Source organism: Panthera uncia, chromosome A2 (assembly GCF_023721935.1).
Source record: "Panthera uncia isolate 11264 chromosome A2, Puncia_PCG_1.0, whole genome shotgun sequence".
NCBI classification, from domain to species: Eukaryota; Metazoa; Chordata; class Mammalia; order Carnivora; family Felidae; genus Panthera; species Panthera uncia.
Genome location: NC_064816.1, coordinates 55,521,962 through 55,543,170, shown reverse-complemented (window position 1 = coordinate 55,543,170; position 21,209 = coordinate 55,521,962). Strand labels below are relative to the sequence as shown.

At 50.7% G+C, this 21,209-nt stretch overlaps 1 protein-coding gene across 1 annotated transcript; it reads left to right on the top strand.

Moving 5' to 3' along the window:
* The first annotated feature begins 560 nt into the window (after window positions 1–560).
* Window positions 561–17,582, top strand: SEC61A1 (SEC61 translocon subunit alpha 1). The gene is made up of 12 exons (XM_049641115.1): window positions 561–1,041; window positions 1,302–1,369; window positions 4,331–4,396; window positions 4,486–4,564; window positions 5,525–5,656; window positions 7,350–7,459; window positions 7,755–7,908; window positions 11,489–11,649; window positions 12,891–13,088; window positions 13,361–13,552; window positions 13,942–14,018; window positions 15,471–17,582. The coding sequence occupies exons 1-12, from the start codon at window positions 1,035–1,037 to the stop codon at window positions 15,655–15,657; spliced, it is 1,431 nt and encodes a 476-aa protein (XP_049497072.1). The 5' UTR covers window positions 561–1,034; the 3' UTR covers window positions 15,658–17,582.
* Window positions 17,583–21,209: the final 3,627 nt, after the last annotated feature.

The window sequence follows — 21,209 nt, the reverse complement described above, 5'->3', positions numbered from 1 at the left end:
TGTGAGTATACCTGGCTCGGAAATAAATTCCAAACTCCCCATCTAGCATACCTTGCCCCACCCATTATCCTCCAACGCACATTAAGTCATATTGTTTCCCTTCATATAGCCTTTGCTCCAAACAGGACATTTTCCCCTATAGATCTTTAGGCAGTCACACCGCCATGCCTTGCTCACAAAGGTTTTCTCAACCTGGCGCAATCTCCTCCCTCATTTCTTATCGGCAGTATCCCTCAAGGCGTGGCACAAAAGCCTCCTCCGGGAGGCCCTCCTGGATTCCCTAGCAGGCCAGACCATTTCCTGAGCTGCCCAGTTCTTCTCTGACCCTCTGTCTCTCCAGGAACTCCTCCCATTCGTCCTGAGATTGCAGGGACCCGACAGGAATCATTTCTGGGACCCTGTGCCCAGGGCAGGCCTCCGGGTTTGCTAAATGACTCAACAAACGAGGGTGTGCCGACGGCCCCACCAGCCGGGTAACCTAGTAGGAGTCGGGCACTGAGGTCTACGCCGGGACACGGCTCCTGATTAAAGGAGGTTACGCTCTATTCATTAATTCAGAATTATAAGTGCTATGAAGGGTATAGAAGTGACCTGGGACTTCGCTCACAGGGTTGCGGCGCAGACGGGTTCTACCCTTTGCCTCAGTTTCTCCATCAGCCGACCCCGCCCTCCCCCCCGCCCTGTCACTTTGCAAGGTCTGCGCAGCCGCAGGTTCTCAGTCCCGGCGTGCCCCACCCCACCCCGCCGGCGGGCACCCTCTTCCCGGCAGGCCCCGGGAGCCCCGCTGTATGCCGGGAATTGTGGTCTTGGCGGAGGCGGTGCGGCGCCACGGCGCGTGGCAGGAAGCGGAAGCGGCCTGCGACCCGCCCCCGGCCCCGCCCCGCGCCGCGCCGCGCCGCTCGCCGCGGTGCTAGCACTGACGTGTCTCTCGGCGAAGGTGCTGCGCTCCGTAGCGGGCTGGGCCGCGGGCAGTGTCACCTCACTCGGAGCGGAGCGGAGCAGAAGCGGGACCCGGAGCCTGAACAGCCGCCGCCATGGCGAGTGAGTCCCTCGGGGCAGCCGCGGCAAAGCCGGGAAGGATCAGATCGCCCTTCCCCTCACCGGTCCGGGCGAGCGCCCACCCACCGGGCCCTCCCGGGTCCCCTCAGAACGAGGCCCGCGTCCCCTGGCCCCCTCGGTGGTCTCCGCGCGCGGTCTGCTCCCCTAGTCCCTGCTACAACTCGTGCTGGGCGGAAGGCTTCCCCAGGGAGCGCAGGAGGTTTTTACGTGCCCTAACTCTGCTTTTGTTTCTCCCATCAAAGTCAAATTTCTGGAAGTCATCAAGCCCTTCTGTGTCATCCTGCCGGAAATTCAGAAGCCGGAGAGGAAGGTAAGTTCCCCGTATCGCCGTCAAAGAAGGTTTCGTGAAACTGGGCGCTTGAAGTTTACAGTACAATTAAAAATGGCTTCAACACGCCAGATGGAAACTCTGTCTCCTGTTCCTTCCTCCTGGAGTGTAGTTGTGTGTACTCCTGAGCTTTGTCGAAAGGTGACCGGGTTGTGTGGGAGTTTGCACCGAAATCAAGTCGTGCTTTATTTGGAGCATCTCTAGGGAACAAAGCCTTCGGTTTGCTCTGTCCCAAAAAGGGATCTCGGCTGTGAATGTATAAGGCCTCAAAAGCCTCAGGATACTCGGACTGGGTTACCCACCCTTCCTTCTTCACCTCCACCAGGAGCACTTTATGGTTGGTGTTTTCCTAGGAGAAGATCTTAGTATGCATGTGCTAAAAGAGGCCAAGAGCGGTCACTTTTCCCCGTATAGATGAGTTTGTATGTAGACTGTCACAGTATTGAGGGGGGAAGAAGGCGTTTTGGGAACCCTACTTTTTACGGCAGACACGTTAAAGATAAAATGTGGAGAAGATAAAAATGTAGACCCTTTATCAGAATTTCTGCTCCTGCACAGCGACAGCCCAGGATAGCGAGTGTGGCCACTGTTAGTAAAGCTGTTAAACAATGAGAAAGTTTTATTTAGATTCTTGCATTGAAAAGAATGAATAGTGAAATATTTTTGTTTTTAGATTCTTTCAGACTGTTGCTCATGCATTCACGTGTACGTGTGTGTAATTGACAGCAGCGTGGACACTTACTCTTGGAGTCACCTTTTTTTTTTTCTTAACTTACAATCATTTTGTGTAAGAATGCTCCATATGCGTGCTGCCTTCAGGGGGCAGAATGTAAAGGTGTCCCCTCCACCCCACCCTCCTGGCCAGGTAGAAAGGGTATGGCTCTGGAGGCCGACAAGCTTCGGACCTACCCTTCACAAACCTCTTAAAAGCTGTCCATCCTTGGCCTTGTGACTAAGTGTGGTAGATGGAGCAGTGGAAATACGTGCAGGGAGTAGCAGTGGCTCAGGAAGGATTAACGGTGGAAGATGTGGTTTCTGATGGTGGTTTTAGTGGAAGAATAGAAGTTTTTTTGAGGAGAGGAGAAGGAATTCCAGGCATAAGGAATATATGGTGTGCAAAGACCAGGAAGACGAGCAGGTGGGAGGGTGTTAGCTATAGATCCGCATTGCTAGAACATAAAAGATGGTGGGGAGCAATGGAAGGGCCAGATGATTAGAAACTTGCTCTGGAAGTAGGTAGAGAGGAGAGTGGTCTAGAGGCTTTTGCAATAGAGGGTGTGTGGGGTGGGCTAGGAGACAAGGTTTCAAGAGGCTATTTCAGTGGTCAAGTAGATAGGACTGGGATAAGTGCTTTTGAAGTTTTGCTGTTGAATTTGGCTGCGTCCAGGAGAGGAGACTTGGTTATTAAGAAATGAGGAGTCGGGGCGCCTGGGTGGCTCAGTCGGTTAAGCTCTGACTTCGGCTTAGGTCATGATCTCACGGTCCGTGAGTTCGAGCCCCGCGTCGGGCTCTGTGCTGACAGCTCAGAGCCTGGAGCCTGTTTCAGATTCTGTGTCTCCCTCTCTCTGACCCTCCCCCGTTCATGCTCTCTCTCTGTCTCAAAAAAATAAATAAACATTAAAAAATAAAATAAAAAAAAAATGAGGAGTCTTCTAAAAATTATCTACTCTTTTTTTCCCTTAAAGAATCATTTCAGTACAAGTATGTTGCGTTCCTAGTTAGCCTGAAGGGATGTCGCCTTCCCTTGGCCTAATTTCTTGGTGCAGCGAGGTGCCAGGTGGGCAGGGGAACATTCTCAGGAGGAAGAAGGGTTCTGGGAATTCAGCTCAGCTTCATGTGGAGTGTGAGACACTGTATGCCCATCACCTTTGTGCTGCGACCTCGTTGGGGCCTGCCAAAAGGGGTAGTCCGGGAAGACCACAGCTTCTGTTCAGACCAGAAAGCCAGACTCTGACTCGGAGCTCGCTTAGGCTTGACTTCTCTTCCCCTCCGGTTGAAAAGTAGGTTTTCAGAACACGATTCTGTTCACTTAACACTGTTGCTCGCAAAGTATTTTCCCTATCAGAATCCTCAGCTCACACAATAGTTATGGTGTTTTTCAAACCCTTTGAAACCTTTCTTGCAGTATAGGCAGCAAGTACTAGGGATGGCAGTTGTAGAGGCAGAACACCTGGAAAAGCTACCACTACTTACTACTAGAGGGACCTTGGGGTGGCGGGTTCTAAACTCTTTAATGATACTTACAAGTTATCTATGAAATGATTCCTAATAGTCACCTGTCCTACCTGTGTACCCAAGGAAATGTGAAAAAGTCTTAAATAGGTGCCATTAGTAGGCAGTGAGTAGGTTAGAGGTGTCTTCCCCCCCAGTATTGTTTATTACACTGTTTTACCCTTAATTCATAGCAAATACACTGTTGAACGATCACAAATTGCAAATTAGTTACCTACAGAATTGCAAGATTTTATCAATTACAAAAGCTTTTCGAATGAGAATTGAATATTCACTGGTTGTAAGGGCGAGTCTGGTTTCGAAATCCCTTTCTGGAATCCCTTTCTGTCGCAACAGTCTTTGATCTTGGGTCTAATCCTATAGTGTCAATGCTGGTGGTTAAGAGCACGGGTTTTGCACTCAAACTCACTTCAGCTGTGGGATTTGGGACAAATTAGCTTTCCTAAGACTCCGTTTTCTCATACGATAAAGACGATAATGCCATGTGGTAAGAGGATCAAATGAGATAGTACATCCGAAGGTCTCTGAATAAGTGTCTTGTACATAGAAAGCATGCAGTACACATGCTTATGTTTTATGTTTGGCACGTAGTTTGGAGTGTTCAGCGCTCACTTGTCTGGTGAACCAAGGAAGGGGTCCGAGTAGAGGTCGCGTCTATTAATTTGCTTATGAAAATACCTTTGTGCCTGAATTCATCTTCTTCCATTACAGATTCAGTTTAAGGAGAAAGTGCTGTGGACCGCAATCACCCTCTTTATCTTCTTAGTATGCTGCCAGGTAAGCACAGCTCACGTCCCAGAATTGGAGTGGGGATGAGAGCAGGCTGGGGCTAAGTGTGCTGACTCCTTCTCTCCGCTTGTTTCCAGATTCCCCTGTTCGGAATCATGTCTTCAGATTCAGCTGACCCTTTCTATTGGATGAGAGTGATTCTGGCCTCTAACAGAGGTAGGACCCTGGCCACCTGCACTTCCCTGCAGTGTAGACCTGCCTGGCCTCCCTCAGTTAAATGACAGGCTTTGGCTTTATGCGGAATTCAGAGGGCGTTGGGGAAGAATGTTGGCGTGCTGTGCTGAATAGCCTTAGCAAATGCCAAATTCCGCACCGAGGCCTAACGTCACATTCGGAATTGTATTTGAATGCAACACAAAACCTGTACTAACAAGATTAGTCTAGGTCATAGAGGATAAAAAAGCATGGAAGAACTAGAATGTGTTTTAAACAGCTGAAATGGCGACATTTGTACCAGTCTTTCTCCTGTTTTGATAACATTCTTTGGACTATGTCATTTATTTCCCGCAACATTTTTTTTCGTATGTATAGGTTACATGTATGTGTCAAAGAAAATACGTAACGGTGTTTTGTGTACTTGAACCCATTACCTATGGGGGGAGGATTTTGAACACTTATGTTGATACTGCTTTTGATTAACTCATTTTTTAAATATAGTTCAAATTAAGTTCAAATCCCTTGAAAGCGTAGCTCATTTTAGCATAATGGAAGTAGACGTTTATTCCCATCTAGATACAGTGGTACAGACCTTCTTTCCAAACTCTAGAAATTATTTGAATGTTATCCTGTTTTTATTAACTGATGAAGAGACGAACCTTTCTTATCTCTGTAAAGCCAGAATGAATCTGTTTATGGTGAATTCAAATGCATTCATCTGTTTAAATGCCACGTGACTTCCTAAACAGAATAAGATGTTGCCTGACAGACTGAATGGAATGAATTGAATCACACTCTCATCATTGATATTGGGGGATTATTCTCGAAATTAACTGCCGCTAGCAAACTGAAACACATTGTATACGGTGTTCACAGTCGAATTTTGTTCATTCAGTTATTAATAATTGGTTGCTTTTCCAAGCTCATACTGGCTGTATTTTGCCTCCCCTTTCCTTCAAGGCACATTGATGGAGCTGGGTATCTCTCCCATTGTCACCTCCGGCCTCATCATGCAGCTCTTGGCTGGTGCCAAAATAATTGAAGTCGGTGACACCCCAAAAGACCGAGCTCTCTTCAATGGAGCCCAAAAGTGTAAGTGAGGTTTTGGGTAATGTTCAGATGTCTGTAGTTGGGAATTCAAATTTTCTATAAACAGGTTTACCAAAAAAAAAACCAACAGGTATTTTTGTACGAGGTAACCTCCTTGGCCCACCACCTTGTTAGGCTTTGTTAGTGAGAGAGAGCACTTGGATGGGTGGGATGAGGCAGGGGAAAGCAATGTCACAGGCCCCAGACACCATGTGATCAAGTGGAAGGAGTGGGGCTTGGAGGTCTCACTCTTCCTTACCACTTACCACTTCGAAGGAGATACTTCAGAGCTGTTGTAAGAATTCAGTTGAACAGTGTGTGTAAAACCTCTCTCAGTGCCTGGCACACAGTAGTTATTCTACAAGTGTTGTTTTCCTTCTTCTGGGAGTTTGAAAGGATTGAACTTAGGGGAAAAGGATCCTCTCATTCCAACTCTGCTATTTCCTAGCTCTGTGGCCTCGCACAAAGTTAGGTGACAGCTCTGAAGTCTCAGTTTTTTCATCTGTAAAAGTAAGGAGAATATTGGTATTTGCTTTATGGCAAATAACGTGTTACTAGTAACAGTGAGTGGGCCTCAGAATTAACCACATTCAGCCTCTGAAGTGTAATGTGTTAACTAGGAAACGACGTTTACAGTTTCCTCTGCAGCCGTATTTTCTTCCACACCAGCATGTTTTACAGATCTTAAGTTAGGAGGGTAAGTGACTGAACAAGAAAGACTAAGCCAATTCAGACATGTCAGTTTCAGACACAAATCAGGATTGAAAAGGATATACATAAATATTTTTCAAAAGTACAAACCAGCTGTTTTCTCTTCAGTCTTGGACAATTTTTTGAAATTTTTCTGTCTTAAGACTTCAGTTTTATTAGGCACTTTTAAAAAAGTCCAATGGAAACTATATCTGATAGGTACTTTGAAATAAAATTGTATTTTATGTGCAAACTAAGCAGAAAAGGGAAATTGAGTCCCAAACCCATTTGGTTTTGTGGAACCAATAAAAACGAATGGATTCCATTGTGCCTAACAATGGAGTGTCATGAGGTACAAGAAACAAACACGTCTGCATACAAAAAGAAAAGTGTCTTAGGCCAGAAGACCTTTGTGGCAGAGGAAACCGGTAACTAAATTGATGGCACTGTGAAGTTTTTCCTAAAAAACACATGAACTACAAACTGGGAAGGGGTCACTTTATCCCAGAGTTAATATTTAGTGTTTTGGACTCAGACCCAGATGAGCCTGGAGAGGGCCCAGGCATGGACTTCAGTTAAGGAGCTCTCCCAAGCCCCAGCGACCTACCCTGAGTTCGGGTGCTTCAGGTCAGCACCATCATCAAATCAGGTGTCTCTGGATGACACCTAATTCCAGACACCCTGATTCCCCGACACCTTTTTATCAAGAACTAGATTTGTCACGTTTCAACTTTTTCTCCTGCCCTCACTGAAAGGAAAGTGAATTTAGGAGAAGCTGAAATTGACGAGCCTGCGTGCTTTTGTTAGAAGGCATTTGAATTACCTTGTGCTTTGGCCATGGGGCTGTTGAGTGTTTCCTGGACCAATCTCCGTGCAGGCATTATCCATATTCTTCCTCTCCACCTTCGTCTTTTGCTGTGCCTGGCACAGAGTTGGTGTTTAGTAATTGTTCTCTCCTGGACCATGCAATGTCCCACTTTGAACACCGTTTTCTTTTCATTTCCAGTATTCGGCATGATCATTACTATCGGCCAGTCCATCGTGTATGTGATGACAGGAATGTACGGAGACCCTTCTGAGATGGGTGCTGGAATCTGCCTGTTAATCACCATCCAGGTAATTGCTACTCTGACATATGCCCCCTTTTGAGTAGTCCCTCACACGCACTTAGACTTCCCACGTGACAAATCTGAGGCATGCCTAAAATAAGCAGGAGAGGAAGCCGGAGCCCCTGTGTTGGCCTTTCTGAGTTCGCCAGAGGAAGGCTGTACTCTCCGAGGCCTACTCTGCCTTTAGCATTTATATCGGGGAAGGTCGTTACTGCAGAAGGAGAGAACTATGCCCATGAAGAACAGAAGTGCGTAGTCTGTTTGGGTTTTTAATTTTTTTTTTCTTTTTTTAATTTTCACAGCTCTTTGTTGCTGGCTTAATTGTCTTACTTTTGGATGAACTTCTGCAAAAAGGGTACGGCCTGGGCTCCGGGATTTCCCTCTTCATTGCCACTAACATCTGCGAGACCATTGTGTGGAAGGCGTTCAGCCCCACCACTGTGAACACCGGCCGAGGTAAGGGTCCTGGCCTTCTCTGGGGATGGGGTTCAGTAAAAAGTACCAATGTGCGCAAAGCAGGAAACAGTAGTCCCCCTCCTTCCAAGGAAAAATTTTCGGTTTTATACATCTCTTCTGATTTTTCTCTGTGGATCTGCAGAGTTGTTTTCGTTGGTTTGGTTTGCTTTGGTTTGGTTTAGAGTAACTTCTATCTGTAGAAATTTTTAAACACAGATAGGTTTGTGCTCATAAACATACGTAATTTGCCTTTTTCATGTGAGCGTTTCATGGACATTTGCCATGCTGGAATAAATAGCTCTGGCTCATTTTCCTTAGCACAGTATGGACTTGTGTTGCGAGGCTAAAGCAACACTTGTCATAACCAGTTTTTTTCTGATGGGCACTGAGGTTGTTTCCAGTTCCACTGTTGTTACAGCACATCCACACACATTCATCTTGACGTATCTTGGTAGTTGCTCACAGCGAATACGTTTTTAAAAATGAAATTACTGCACTTGGTCATGCAAAGGGCAGTTTTGTGAGAGAGGTCTGAACTTGGAGCTCACCGGGGTTTAAATCCTGGCTGTTGCCGGTAGTAGTAAGTGGCCATGGGTGCCAGGATTAAGTGAGAAATAACATGAACTCAGGGATATGTGGCTCAAAGTAGGTGCATACCGCATGTCGGTGTTCCACGTTATACCTATAAGGAAGGGAAATCTTGTTACAGGCAGTGTTTTTAACAAAACTTTCTAAACATTTAGGGAAGTATAACTTACTAGAAAAGGAAAATCAAGTTTTTTTCGTCACTAAATACGCTGTTCACTCGGAAGAGTCCCATAAGAAGTCAATATTCATGCATATTTGAGTATTTTTCTTTGAACTGACTGCTGGAAACAGTCCCTGGCCTCCAGAGACCACATGGTCTCATTTGTGAGACTGAAAGTAGGTCCCTGGACAAATGAGGGCCACTTGCATCCCATAGATTACAAGGAAAAGAGTGTAACTGGACATAGGAAATGTCAGAAGGGCCTCAGAGAGGAGTGGACTTGATTCCTCCCTGGGCACTTCCTGGAATTTTAGGAAATTCAGGGCAGATTAGGAGAAGCTGGAAGGTGGGAAGGAGGTCAGGGTTTTTCAGGAATGGGTGTGAAAAGGCAGGATGGTGAAGGGATAGTAGAAGCCACCAGCCAGGGCTTTCTGGCCACTGTGCCACCCTCTATTCAGGAGCAGGCCATGAGGCACTGAGAGTTGGGGTGTGGAAGGAATGATTCACCCTGGACTGGGGGAGATGAGCAGAGAGCAAAGCCAGGGAGCTAATCAGTCCTTCAGCTTTGATGAGCCAACCTGTCATAGAAAACATTGAGCGAGGGCACGAGGAGAACAGCGTGTAAGAGGTGGGACAATGGAGGTTCTTTCGAGGGTGATTGAAAATTGTGAAGCAAAGTCAGGTTTGTTTCTGGTTTTAAAATAAAAGTGTCATGCTGTCAGCTGGTAGTTTTGGGACCGAGCTGGAGAGACGATGCAGCCAGGAAGGGTCACTCCACAGCCACGTGTATGGGCGGTGAGTGTCACCGTGGGAGCCATGGGATGAAGGGAACAGGAGAGGGGGTTCATGAGGACTGGACCCTGGAGGAGGGCACAGGTCACAGAGGTCACAGGACTGAGAAGGCAGCATGGCAGCACATCTGAAGCTCTATTGGGCACATGGAAATAGGTTACTTACTGTGACCCTCTCAGGTCTGGGAGAATAGCCATTCCGTGGGCAAGTGGGGACAGCACAAATGGGATTAGCAGGGACCATGCAGGTACGAAACTGCCTGTGCCCTCGAAGTGACACTTCGCCCTTGGAAACCCGGTCTTGTTCCCAGAGATTCAACAGGTAACGAATTTTGAGAAATGATTGTATTAAAAATTAGGAGAACTACAGCTTAACCCTAGCATCACCCTTCACTGAAAAAGTATTGGCCAGGCATCTGTTAAGGACCAGGCGCTGTTCTAGGCACTGGGAATATGAAGGGAGCCGAGTACTGTGTAGGTTAGGTGTTGGGACAGGTACCTTGGGGAAAAACAAGGCAGAGGAAAAAGATGAAATGCCAGGAAGGTTGTCGCAGGGTTAGTCTGGGTGATCAAGAAGATTCCCCCACCCCCACCATGTCCATCCTCCCAACCCTCCGTTGGAACAAAGTCCTTTAGAGGGGAGGGAGCCCCGTGACTGTGGGGGAAGAATGTCCCATGTGGAGGGAACGAGCAGCTACAAAGGCCCTAAGGTGAGAATGTAGCCGGTGTTCCAGGTCAGCTGGCGCAGAATGAACAAGGGGGAGAGGAGTCAGAGTTGAGATCAGAGGTGTGGGGGTGGGGCAGTGTTGACAGAGGGCAGAGGGTGTTCCCCCTTCCTGGGCAGCTGGGGTGTCCTCTGTGAAGTAAGCGCTTGTCCTGGCTCCAGCTTTAAGATCCCTGAACTCTGTGCCCTAGGAAGATGGGCCAGTCACATGACTGAGGACGGCATCATAAGGTGAGGGGAGGAATTCCTGACAGTTGGGAACAAGTGTTGCTTCCATAGAAGCCACATCCAGAAGAGGTCAGTGGTGATGCCCATTAGATGGTTGACCTAAAGTGTCGTCTCAGAACGGTCCAGGAGAAGCCAGAGGGAGACGTGACGTGTGGCACCAGTCACCACGTGTCAGAAACGAGCAAACGCTGTCGCAGCACAGGACCAAGGCGCACCACATGCCACTGTTCCCAGTACCCGCTACCAGTCCTCGGAGACCGTGGCCTGGATGTGGCACTAGCTTTGTGCATGAGTGCCAGACGTCTGTCACAGGATAGTTAGACTGTCCTGGGTCAGCAGTGGTCAGTCACAGTAATGCAATGCTCCCGTTTCTGGCGTTAGCTTTTGTGTGTTCAGTTTATGTAAATTTCCTGAAAACGTATACACTCCTAGGCCCTGCTGCTGCCCCGTGCACCCAGGCCCTCTCACTTGCCCCTGTGCTGCCTGCTGCTCAGGTCAGGTGCCCACGCTTGCTCTTTTCCTTCGGTGTCTGGGTAAGCTCAGTCTGCCTCGGGGCCTTGGTTTCTTGGCCCTGTGACCGGGCTGCCTCCTTCCACACCCTCTCAGGGTAAGGCGTGAACTCGGATTCGGATCCGCCGTAGGCACACGTGTGGTCCTTTCCGCTCAGCTGTCTGTGTAGGGAGCAGAGTCCGAGCCCCGCCTTGTCAGGGCCAGCCTGCTCCTCGTGCTGCCTGGGCGTCTCCAGGAGGAGGATCTGACAGCTGGGAGGCCACTCTGCAGTGGAGACCGCTGCAGCGGGAGTTCAGCAGACCCTGCTGGTGTGATTTTGTAATCGATCATCATGCCAGGCATCTGGTAGCCATTGACTCCTATATGTCGAAGATTTGAGATCAGTTAAGTCAAAAAGTAGAATGGCCCATTTCTGCAGGTTACAGAATGAGAGAGGTGTGAGAGAACTCTCTCCCTGTGGTTATAGGAGCAGGCACTGCGAATGGTAGGGCTTACTCTTTCTGGCTACCAAGATCCTCAGAGCCAAATTTAGTTGGTGGTTTGTTTCTTTACCACATGCGTCCTCTCCTTCGCCAACAGGAATGGAATTCGAAGGTGCCATCATCGCACTGTTCCATCTGCTGGCCACACGCACTGACAAGGTCCGAGCCCTTCGAGAGGCCTTCTACCGCCAGAATCTCCCCAACCTCATGAATCTGATCGCCACCATCTTTGTCTTCGCAGTGGTGATCTACTTCCAGGTGCGTCCAGATCCGGCCATGGCGAGTTTTGATGGACTGCATTTAAGTTTCAGAGCGCCTTGGTGTGCGTGTCCCCCATCCTCACCCCGGGGTGGCGCACATCCCATTACGACGCACTGAAATGAGATGGCGTTTGAAGGGCACGCATTCCATGTGAGCGGCACAGGTTCCTCCCACTGAGTCAGAACTTGACTGCGCTAAACACAGTTTAGGCAGAACGTTCCTGAAATCGTGTTCCCTTGGGTCGGGCCTATCAGCAGACAGAGAAGATCTATCTTTAAGTTCTTAGTTCAGGGGAAATGAGAAGTAACCAAGCTCTAAAACCTCGTCTGTGTGTTACCCGAAGGTTGTGTAGTAATTGCAGGCAGTAGCCTCATCTTGGAAAAGGCCTTCCTCTTACCTTCCAAATTATCAGTCTGTGTCACATGCGTCTGCACGAGGGACTTGAACTGCTGTTTCCTGTTCTGGGGTCAGATTAATCTTTTTATTGTTTGATTGGCTGCTTTGTATTCTGGTATTTATTGATAAGGAGGGACAACAGTTGAGGAAGCAGTCGAAAGGGTACTTAAACCAGGCAAATGCTTTTTCTGAGGGCTTAACAGTTCTGGTCCTTCAGCTGAGACTTAGAAGCCTCGTTACTAACAAGTGCACTTATTGGGGGCTTAGCAACTACTTGACTTGGAGCGTGAACATTTTATTTGAAATCGTATGTATTCTGAGCCCTGTTCTAGGCACTGGGAGTTTGTGAAAACAAAAGGAAAGAAACCCTTTCTCTTCTCAGGGGTTTCAGAGGGAGAGGCTGAATTCCTAGAAGAGCTTAGCTTTTCTGTTTATGATCAGAAATGTCCTAAAAGGCTGTTGTGGGGAGTGAGGCAGAGGCCGTGGTGGCCACAGAAAGCACAGGCGAGGGAGGCGCCCCCGGGACTCAGGCGCACGTCTCTCCGGATTCTCTCTGAATCCTGCAGAGAGGTGAATGTGACGTGCTGGACTTTGGTTTTTGACAAAAGTGGGATAATTTCACTCTGCTGGGGTTTGGTGCGTGTTTACGCCAGTGTTTCTAGGAACCTTCTGTTCAGGTGTCCCCAGGTGGGGAGGCGGGTAAGGCAGGACCACAAGAGCCCCGGAACCCATGCTCCGGGCCGGCTCTCTCGAGGCTGTCCCCGGCTGCGCCATGCCGGGCCGTCCTGGGCAACCGGCCGGATGAGGCTCTGAGGGCCATTTCGCTCCGTTTGGCTCTTCAGGGCTTCCGCGTGGACCTGCCCATCAAGTCGGCCCGGTACCGAGGCCAGTACAACACGTACCCTATCAAGCTCTTCTACACCTCCAACATCCCCATCATCCTGCAGTCCGCCCTGGTGTCCAACCTGTACGTCATCTCCCAGATGCTGTCCGCCCGCTTCAGTGGCAACCTGCTGGTCAGCCTCCTGGGCACTTGGTCTGTAAGTACAGCTGCTCGAAGCAGTCTGTGTCAGTGCTGTGGCAAGTGGCAGTGTGTGCGTCCATGTGTCTTGCTCTTGACCAAATATGTCACCCAGAGGTTTTTCCTAATCGTGCCTTTTACAAATTCAGCGCGTTAAATTTTCTTGTCCGTGCGTGAACCGCACTGCGGGCACTTGAGCAAAACTGCCTTCCGTCTGCTCGGAACTATTTGTGTCTTGATGCTAAGGTATGACAAGGTGGCACCCATAGGTTTTCCGCATATTCTTTCCAGGATACTTCTTCCGGGGGTCCCGCACGTGCTTATCCGGTTGGTGGCCTGTGCTATTACCTGTCCCCTCCAGAGTCTTTCGGCTCCGTGCTAGAAGACCCCGTCCATGCCGTGGTGTACATAGTGTTCATGCTCGGCTCGTGTGCGTTCTTCTCCAAAACTTGGATTGAGGTCTCGGGCTCCTCCGCCAAAGATGTGAGTAGAAGTTACAGTAGGGTGCTGGACAAGCGGTTAAATGGGGAAGCAGTGGCCGTCACCCCTTAGTGGCATACAGAGACTCCACTCCTCACCTCTTCCAGAGAGAGCGGCCTGTGAATGCCCGCACACCCCTCGTCCTATTGCAGGGCAAGTGTGAAGCGTTGATGGCCAGAGATAAAGCCCAAAAGTAAATGAGCACTCGGTTTGGGAAGCTGGAGCCAAACTGTGGGACTCGCCTTAGCAGCAGGTGTCAGAGTTACCCGTGTGAGCGCTGAGGGGGGTGGAAACGGAAAGCGGTGAGGGCCGAGTGCCGCCAGGAGACCGCTGCCTTCCCTTCAATTTCAAGTTTAGGGTTTAACGTTGTCTCTTTGGTGGGCGTCACGCAGGTTGCAAAGCAGCTAAAGGAGCAGCAGATGGTGATGAGGGGCCACCGAGAGACTTCCATGGTCCATGAGCTCAATCGGTGAGTACTGGCCCCAGGTCCCCAGACTTTGTGTTTGTGGTTTCCTTACACACTCAGCATCCTGATCGGGCTTAGGGACTTCGGGTTTATTAACTCTTACCCTTGGGTAACGGGATAGGAAAGACCCCTGCATCTGTAACTGTGAGCTTGCCAGCTGCTGGGGACCGGAAATAGAAAAAGTAAGTGCGTGTAGCCCCTCTCCTCGGAGAAGGAGCCACCAGGGAGCAAGGCAGCGGCACACGGCCCCACTGTCACAGGACGGTGAGCTGGCCACTGGGGCACGGGGACCCCACTTATGCTCTGAGTGCAGATGAGGGCCAAGGTGGAGGTGAGGCTAACAAGGCCGCGCAGGGAAGGGGCAGCGCCCCGGGTCCCTTCAGGAAGCTCAGCGCTGGAGGCAGACCCACCAGAGGGAGGTGAGGCTGACTGAGAGGCCACTGTGGGAGTTTGGGTGAGCATGGCGGCGCGGGGTCCCGAGTGCCGCAGGGACTTGGGGACATGGAGGAGAGACTGGCTGCAGCGCTTGGTAACCAGCTGCAGGAGGAGGGTGTGGGGGTTCGGGGTCGGAGAAAGCCCCAGGCTGGCCCCTTAGGGTGCTTACGCATCACCGTGCTGTCCGCACCCCGTCTTCATAGACAGGCGGTTACAGTGTGAGCTGTCTCTGGGGGCTGCATGGGTGTCTCAAGCTTTTCAAGCCATTAGCCTCTGTTGTGAGTTCTTCTTCCAATGCCTCTGGGAAGCAGCCGTGCACAGTACACGAATGAAGGAGGCTGTGTTCCTGGAAAACTGTTCACAGAATGAGGTGGCCGACAAGGTTTGTCCTGTGGCCCGTAGCTTGCTCACCTCACCTAAAGGAAGCAACCACAGGGGAAGCCAGTGCTGCAAGTTTTGGATTGTTTCCAGATCTCTAGCAGGGCAGTTTTAAGAATTCTCTGAGCCCTCTGCATTGATGTCACTGTTCAGTCATAATAGGTTGCAAGCTACGTGGGAAATTTTAAATTTTCTAGCGGCCACCTGAAAAAAGTAAGAATATACCTGAAACTAATAAAATGTCGTATGTAGACTATATCTTAAGAAGAAACTGGTGAAATGAAATTTCATAGTATATTTTATTTAATCCAGTTATGTCCAGAATATCATTCTTTAACTTGCAGTTAACATAAGAAAAAGCATATTGAGATTTTACGTTCTTGTCTTCAAAACCTCACGTGAGGCCTTTACCATCTTGATCTGGACTAGTCCTGTTTCACGAGCCATACACGGCACTCACTGGACAGCACAGCCCCAGTCTAGACCAACAAGCCGTGACGTAGGTGAAGGTTCAAGGAGGTAGTGGAGTAGCCTGTAAGGAGTCAGGGTCTTGAATCAGAGGTGGGCGTGTCGGATGGCCCGGCCAGGGGACTCTGCATGGTGCCACGTGGCTGACCGCCCCCCCCCCCCCCCGCTCCCCAGGTACATCCCCACTGCCGCAGCCTTCGGCGGGCTGTGCATCGGGGCCCTCTCCGTCCTGGCCGACTTCCTGGGCGCCATCGGGTCGGGAACCGGGATCTTGCTCGCGGTCACGATCATCTACCAGTACTTTGAAATCTTCGTGAAGGAGCAGAGCGAGGTCGGCAGCATGGGGGCCCTTCTGTTCTGAGCCCTGTCTCCCCGGACCAGGGAGAGGGGCCGTGCACGGAATTGTGGGGGAAGGGAACAGCGAGACCTCACCGTGGGGTGCTCATACAGGGAGTGCTGCTACGGCACCAGGACTTTTGTTTAATAATGGTTTTGAATTTCATATTCTTTCATTCCACTTTGTAAAGTGCTAGAATTTTTCCAGTTTGAAATTTTGCTTTTTATTCTGGCATTGGCAGAAAGAACGGTAGAACTGAGGTTTTATTGAGCTGACTGCCAGAGGTGGGGGTGGTAAGTGACCGTCCCCAAGTGTCCATGTAACTTTTGTTGTAACCTTTGCACCTGCTCAGTGCCGTAGGCGGCTGCAGTGGTCTGAGCTGTTCCCCCACCAAGGGAATGTCCTGTTGGTTAGAAGCACAAACCCTGTGGCAGTGTCTACGTCGTGGCCACAGGGCACGAGGCTGAGAGCAAATCATGTTTTCTGGAGGACTCACTAGTGAGTCCCTTTCACAATCAGGGGTGGGAATATCTGGCTTAAAACTGTTTTTCTGGAAGACACAATTGTCTTCCTTTTTTATAAGTAGTTTTTTAGGACCAAGCTTCTTCCAAAAGAAAGGGATGGATTTTCCAGAAGACGCTCTTGGGCCGTCTGTTAATTTTTCTGCATGTGCCTGTTGGCTCTTCTCATTGACTGTTCTAGTCGGGCTTTGAGGCTGAAAAGCACAGAGTCGGCTTGGCTCCACCATGTCTGTCTGTAGTCGGTTTGTGTCCCCTGATCGAGCGGGGCCAGGAGTCACCAGCTTTTATGGCGTTGTGGCTGACCCAAGCCAGGTGGACGTTGCATAGAGGTCCCTTGGAGTGATGTGTGTCTGTCCAGTCCTTCTGGTTGTCGCCGGACGGGCCTCCCGCTCACCCCTAGGGAGACGCACACAGACGTGGAAAGGCAGCAGCTTGGCTGTCGCAGCACCGCTGCCTTCCAGGCTGAGGACTTCCTATCATGTTTTTAGCACTTTTTTTATTGTGCCTGGGACCAAATGCATGTAAAGTAAGTAACTAGATGCCACCCGTCTCCTGTCGACTTCCATCAGGACCACCCAGCAGAGAGGAGGACTCGGGCCTCAGATCCATGATGAGATCCGGGTCAGAGGGCTTCGGGTTTTTTGGTGTTTGGGTTTGTTTTGTTTTGTTTTTTTGTAAGTGGCTCCAGTGTGTTTGGAATGAAAAGACTCACAATTATGTCTAAATTAAGTTCTGTTTGCAGTAACAGAGGACCTAGATTTTAGGAATTGGAACCTTTTCTGAGGCCTTTAGGAAGGCTCCTCAGGGGACAGGCTGTGCTTGGCAGCAGGGACAGTAGAGTCAGGCACCGCAACCCTGAGGGGTTCTCACCGGAAGAAGCCCCGGTTCTAAAAAGGGAGCACCTGGGGCCCTGCGGAAGGAGACGCCCCACCAGCAGCAGGCACACAGAGGCCTTCGAAGCACAGAGCCATGGTCACGACTCAGCAGAGGTGACAGGGCCGGCGCCCGTCTGAGTCGGAGTCCTAGGAGACCTCACTAGCAGCGCTAACCAGGAAACAAACCAACCGAGGGACAAAAAGCGACTTGCCTAAAGCCACCCGGCAAGCCAGCGGCAGAACCAGGATGGGCCCGGCAGGTCTGTCGACCCCCAGTCCAGGGCATACCACCATATCACACGTGGCCTTGTCAGACCCAGTCCTGAGCAGAGACTCAATGCCTCCCTGAGACGCACAGTCTGTGCGAGCCCGTGCGTGGCAACGCCGGGAGCGCCCGCCTCGTGGGTGGGGCCCCGCGGGGCTCGTACTCTGTGGTCCATGATCATGGTGGGTGGGGGCCGACCCCAGCTTCCAGGGGACTGTCACTGTGGACGCCGTAATGGCATAACTGAGTTAAGGTGAATAAGTGACAAATAAAGCCAACTTTTTACAAGCCACTTGGTCACGTTCTCTTGGTTTACAGTTCCCAGGAAGGCCGGCGAGAGAAGAGCTGGGTGCCCTTCGGGTGTGTGTGAGGTGTGGTTGAGTCCTGGTTTTGCACAGGGTGCCCCAGTCTCCACTAGACGGAAGTCCCTCCCCGGGCAGGCGTAGCCCCTGGGAAACGTGCTTCTCCTGGGGGTGTGTCAGCTGCACGCCCAGGGTTTTGGTGAAGAGAAACACGGGTGAAGTGCCGGGTCCTCCCAGAAGCGAGGGAGTAGACAGGTGTCACCTCTGTGAATGCAGCCCATCACGCCGTACCCATGCAGCGCCCTCCCGCCCTGTCCAGGCCAAGGGGTACCGTTGCCCTAGGCTGTGACGGCAGACATCGCTATACATCCAGCCACTGATCAGCCGGACCTGTAGCTAAGCCAGGAGGGTCTCCACCCTGTCCTGGACCCCAGCATCACGCAGATGGCGGGGGCTGACATGATGACTGCTCCCCTGGGATGGGCGTGTGGAAGTCTTCCCGAGGGATTCCACCCTGAGGAGAATAGCGCATGTTCCCAGGGTGATGTGAGAGGAAAACTTCCCACTTGCCTGCCTGGTTTTGAAGCTGACAAGCTTCTGGACGGTGCCTCACCCCGGACCCTCTGCCACCACCACCGGCCTGGTGCTGCCTCAGTGACTCCCGCGTGACCGGTGGGCAGGACCCTTTCTCCTTAGCTGGGCTCCAGCCTCAGTGTTCCAAGGACAACCTTAGACTTTGTCTTGGAAAACCGATTTCTGGGGTACCTGGGTGGCTCAATCGGTTAAGTGTCCAACTCTCAATCCCAGCTCAGGTCTTAATCTTTGGGTCATGAGTTCAAGCCCCACATGGGGCTTCACGCTGGATGTGGAGCCTACTTAAAAAAAAAAACAAACAACTTCTGATTTCTGAGATGGGCTTGGGCCAGGGCAGGATGTCCCTCTGGGACCCCTGGAAGGACAGGTGTTGGAGCCTGACCCTGCAGAAGCCCCCTGTCAGAGCTGGGCTGAGGCTGCGCCCAAGATGGGGTGTGTGGCCAACCTGCCCTGTGCTCCCTCCAGACTGCTGGCTGCCGGAACGGGCTGAGACCCCCGATGGGAGCCAGGCAAGCAGGTAGGGTCCCCGGCTGTGACGTCCAGAAACTCAAGTCAGAGAAGCTCCCACCCCCAGAGAGGCACTGCACCCTCTCTCGCTGCCTGGGCGATTTGGCTGGGCCTGTGACCAGACCGGCCTCAACCTGGGAGCCGAATAAGTGGAGCCCATGTTGGAGCAGCCGTGTATGTGGCTCGGGGTGCCAGGCTCTGCCTCAGCTCACGTGACACCAGGCGGGACCCTTGTGCCAGGAACTGTCCAGCAGCGCCTCCTTCTAACCGCCTGGTAACACCTTCTTTTCCCCATGAGGCTGGTGCTGTGCTAGCCCCCTTACACGTGATCTCATTCGCTGCCCCCCAACCTGGTCAAGGCCTGGGAGAGAAACAGTTTGTCCCCATTTGGTGCAGAAACTGAGCCCAGGGAAATAGAGTGTGACCCGAAGCCACACGACCACTCTGTGGCAGAGCCGAGACTGAAAGCCCAAGGCGCCGTTCCTGCCCCAAGTTCCTGCTTGGCTGCTGGGCCTGCCCGCCTGTGGGTTCCTCTGCGAGGGGCATAGTTGGAACCAGGCATGGGGGGCTTCGGGAAACCTGCTGCGTTCCTGGGAGCTTTCCCCTGCTGGAAACCTGTGCGGACCCTGCCCTTGGCTGGGCCAAGAAGCCCGTGTATAGTGGGGAAGACAGGTGAGCATCCTGTCTCTGCCCCAAGAGGATAGCCATTTCGTAGGGAAGAGCACAGCTTCCCGACATGAGGCCCCAGGGGTGGGCATGTGACCCCTGTCCAAGGCTCAGCAAAAGCCCTAGTACGAACTATCATATCCACCAGTACCTGGTTCTGGAGAGTCCCAGGAGTGCCCCCTGGTGGCGATGCCCACCTTGCCCCACTGCCCCAAACATTCTGGGACTTTCCATCACCCTGCTCCAGAACCTTTGGCCGGCACACGTCCACATCGCCCAGTCCTTTCCATTTGAAGCACATTATCGAGCTCCCGGGGGTAAATGGGGCAGGGGTTGATTCTATGCTCAGAAAGCTCACACACCACCACCACCCCCACCCCCCCACCCCCAGTGACAGGTTCTGCAACATCTGCCTAGCTCCTGGGCTCTCCCCAGTTTCCCTCAGTTTTTGTCTGCCTGACAAACTCCTATTCATCCTTCAAAGCCCAGCTCAATGAAGCTAGAAACCTTGGAATGCCCATCGGAATGGGACTGGATAAATTACAGCCCCTCCCTCCCGTGGAACGGAACTAGGAGAAAAGTCTATATATGGCCTTAGAGGAATCTCCAAGATGTGCCGTTGAGGGAGAAAAAAAAAAACCCTAGAAGCAGCAGTAGCATATGTCACTATTTGTATTCTAAAAGTCAGGGGTGGAGCGTCTGGGTGGCTCCGTTGGCTAAACATCTGACTTCGGCTCAGGTCATGTCTCCAGGTTCGACAGTTTGAGCCCCGTAGAGTTTGAGCCTCTGCTGTCAGCCTGGATCCTCTGTTTCCCCCTCTCTGTCTCTCTGCCCCCTCCCACTTATGCTTGCTTGCTATCTCTCAAAAATAAATAATAAACTTTTTTAAAGGTTGGGGGGGTGGTTAAAAAACACACTGTGCATCAGGAACAGGTCTAGCAATTTCTCATGAATCTGCACCCAGCTGTTCCACTCCCGGGTATTTACGCAAGAGACATAAAAATCTATGTCTACACAAAGACTTTTATGCAAGAATGTCTGGGGCACCTGGCTGGCCCAGTCGATAGAGCATGCGACTCTTGATCTCTGGGTTGTTAATTCAAGCACATTAGGTGCAGAGACTACTTAAAAATAAAACAATCAGGGGCGCCTGGGTGGCTCAGTCTGTTCAGCATCTGACCTGGATTTCAGCTCAAGTCATGATCTCACTTTCGTGAGATCAAGCCCTGTGTCGGGCTCCATGCTGGACATGAAACCTGCTTGGGACTCTCCCCCTCTCTCTCCCTCTGCACCGCCCCCCCCCGGTCCTGCTTTCTCACTCTCAAAAAAATACATGTATTTTAAAAAATAAAAAATAAAAAGACTATATACATCACATGCACGTTCTGTACTGCCATTCACTATTTTGTGAGAATATATTTGCTGAACATTGGAAAAGAGAATTAAAGGCAACTCTAACATTTTTTTTTTTTAAATGTTCATCACAGCTGATTCATAGTAGCTGAAATGTAAGATTGGGCCAAACAGCCAACGGCAGGTAGATGGACGAGGAAACAGTAGTACATTCATACAGTGTCATCTCCAGGAATCAAAAGAACAGTGATAGCACAGCCTGCACGAATCTGTTTGAAGCGGACTCAAAAGAGTCACAAGAGAATGCATCCACGCTTTTAAGTACTACCTCATTTTTAAGTCTGAGAGCAGGCAGAGATGATCTATGGTGAGAAAAACCAGAACAGCGTTGTTTTTCTCTAGCGTGTTGGAGTCGGCCTGGCCTCAGCCTCCATTGCAGGGAGCCTGCTTGGAGGCTCAGGGTCCGCTCTCATCTCCGACCCTAAGACCAGGT

Coding starts and splice junctions, on each gene's coding strand:
- SEC61A1 (XM_049641115.1), top strand. Junction 4,397..4,485: donor TCTTCTTAGTATGCTGCCAG/GTAAGCACAGCT, acceptor GCTTGTTTCCAG/ATTCCCCTGTTCGGAATCAT. Junction 13,553..13,941: donor CGGGCTCCTCCGCCAAAGAT/GTGAGTAGAAGT, acceptor GGCGTCACGCAG/GTTGCAAAGCAGCTAAAGGA.